The sequence below is a fragment of the Protobothrops mucrosquamatus genome, unplaced genomic scaffold (assembly GCF_001527695.2).
Source record: "Protobothrops mucrosquamatus isolate PMUCROS unplaced genomic scaffold, P.Mucros_1.0 scaffold3025, whole genome shotgun sequence".
Taxonomy (NCBI): domain Eukaryota; kingdom Metazoa; phylum Chordata; class Lepidosauria; order Squamata; family Viperidae; genus Protobothrops; species Protobothrops mucrosquamatus.
In genome coordinates this window covers 281,070-283,334 of record NW_015389040.1, presented here as the reverse complement: position 1 = coordinate 283,334, position 2,265 = coordinate 281,070, and the positions used below count along the sequence as shown (strand labels likewise).

At 55.1% G+C, this 2,265-nt stretch overlaps 1 protein-coding gene across 5 annotated transcripts in view; it reads left to right on the top strand.

The window, feature by feature from the left end:
• The window catches only part of MARK2 (microtubule affinity regulating kinase 2), a 24,983-nt gene that overhangs the window by 14,423 nt on the left and 8,295 nt on the right, over positions 1–2,265 (top strand). For all 5 annotated transcript variants that reach the window (XM_015826265.1, XM_015826263.1, XM_015826261.1 and 2 more), the window contains exons 12-13: positions 377–555; positions 946–1,043. In XM_015826265.1, coding sequence (XP_015681751.1) covers positions 377–555; positions 946–1,043 — 277 coding nt within the window. The remainder of the gene's footprint in view (positions 1–376; positions 556–945; positions 1,044–2,265) is intronic.

Genomic DNA, 2,265 nt, shown 5'->3' with positions numbered 1-2,265 from the left:
GAACTCGCCGTCTCACAGCATTATAGGCAGCTGGCTTGATTGTTCTGGTGAATGGGGGTGGCCTAGAAACCAGAGATGGTGAGTTTGAGGGTTCTTGGGCATGAAAGCTGGCTGGGTGACTTTGGGCCAATCACCAGGAGACGGTGAGTTCTAGTCCCGCCTTAGACATGAAAGTTGGATGGGTGACTTTGGGTCAATCACCAGGAGACGGTGAGTTCTAGTCCTGCCTTAGGCATGATAGCCAGCTGGGTGACTTTGGGCCAATCACCAGGAGACGGCGAGTTCTAGTCCCACTTTAGGCATGAAAGCCAGCTGGGTGACTTTTGGTCCAGTCCGAAATATATATATATATTTATTTGTTTCCGTCTCCCCGCAGTACCCACCATCCCAACCTCCACGTCTTACTCCAAGAAAACGCAGGCTGCCAACGCCGAGAACAAGAGGCCCGAGGAGGAGAGGGAGGCCGGGCGCAGCAAGACCGGGAGCACCGTCAAAGTGCCCGCCAGCCCCTTGCCCAGCCTGGAGAGGAAGAAAAGCACCCCTATGCCCTCCACGGTCAGTGTCCCAGGCCCCTGCCACCGTCATAAATACGAGCCAAGCGCCTGAATTTTGATCCCCATAACCGTGGGAATGCCGCCGATGGTCGTAAGGGCGAAAAACCGGTCCTAAGTCCGTTTTTTTTTTTATTCTGGTGCCGTTGTAACTTTGAACGGTCGCTAAAGAAATGGCTGTAAGTTGAGGACTGCTTCTTACCGGGCCTGTTTTTTAGAGGCTCAAATGGAGCCTCTTTCTGGAGGTGGGGGAGGCCGCCTGCCCTCTTTCTGCCCACCCCACCCCTCCCCATCTTACAGAAATATTAGAAGCCTATTGCCAGGGTCTCCCCACCCCCCCAGACCCTTCTGCCCCAGCGCCCCTCCCTCACTTGGCGTTTCTCCTCCTTTGCAGAACAGCGTCCTCTCCACCAGCACAAACCGGAGCCGTAATTCCCCCATGCTGGACCGGGCCAGCTTGGGCCAGAACTCCATACAGAACGGCAAAGATAGGTAAGGAGGAGGAGGAGGAGGAGGAGGAGGGGGGAGGTTGCCCCTCACCCCAGAGGTCAGCCCCACCCAAAACAAAAGTCTTTCTTTAAAGCAGGGGGAGGGTCTCCAAGCTCAGCAACCTTTTAAGATTGGTTAGGCTTAAGTCCGGGGGTCTTCCAACGTGGCCCTTTGATGACTTGTGGACTTCAACTCCCAGAATTCCTCAGCCGGGCACGCTGGCTGAGGAATTCTGGGAGTTGAAGTCCACGAGTCATGAAGGGGCCATCGTTCCCCCGTGCTGGCTGAGGAATTCTGGGAGTTGAAGTCCACAAGTCATGAAGGGGCCAAAATTTCCCCCCTGCTGGCTCAGGAATTCTGGGAGTTGAAGTCCACGAGTCATGAAGGGGCCATAGTTCCCCCATGCTGGCTGAGGAATTCTGGGAGTTGAAGTCCACGAGTCATGAAGGGGCCATAGTTCCCCCATGCTGGCTGAGGAATTCTGGGAGTTGAAGTCCACGAGTCATAAAAAGGGCCATGTTTGAAACCTCCAAGTGGCCTCAACGACCCTCTAAAACTGGGGTCTTCCAACGTGGCCCTTTGATGACTTGTGGACTTCAACTCCCAGAATTCCTCAGCCAGGCACACGTGCCTGGCTGAGGATTTCTGGGAGTTGAAGTCCACAAGTCATCAAAGGGCCACGTTGGAAGGCACGCACGCACACACCCTCCTGCCACCACTTTTCAAACGAGTTGGATGTAAGCCACCCTGTTTAAAAATCCAATTTGTGGCCTGAATCCAGCCAGCCCCCCCGCCAGGCAGGAACGACACCTGCAGAAAGGATATCTCTTGGGATGCTCAAAAGACCCACACCTTCCCTCTTTCCCCCCCTCCCCTGCACTTAGCTTCAGAGCATCCATTGATGCTATCCCCTGGACTGATGGGGTGGGGGGGTTGAGGAGGACCCCTCCTCTCATTTTCATTTGGTGAGCGAGGGAGGAGAGAATGGAGAGATCTGTTCCTTGTCAACCCAGAATTCCTGGCCAAGATCCCTTTCCCACGTTCTCAGAACCCTTTTCCTTAGCTAGCAAGGAGCAGGCCTCGTTCCTCATGCACACAGTCACACACACACACACACACGCTTCCATGCCTCTGTCTTTGGACCCACCCACCCTGGCTCCTTCAAAGCCTCAACCAGTCATGCACCCATCCCTCATCGCCCTTGTTTCTCCCCCGTCCCCCCCCC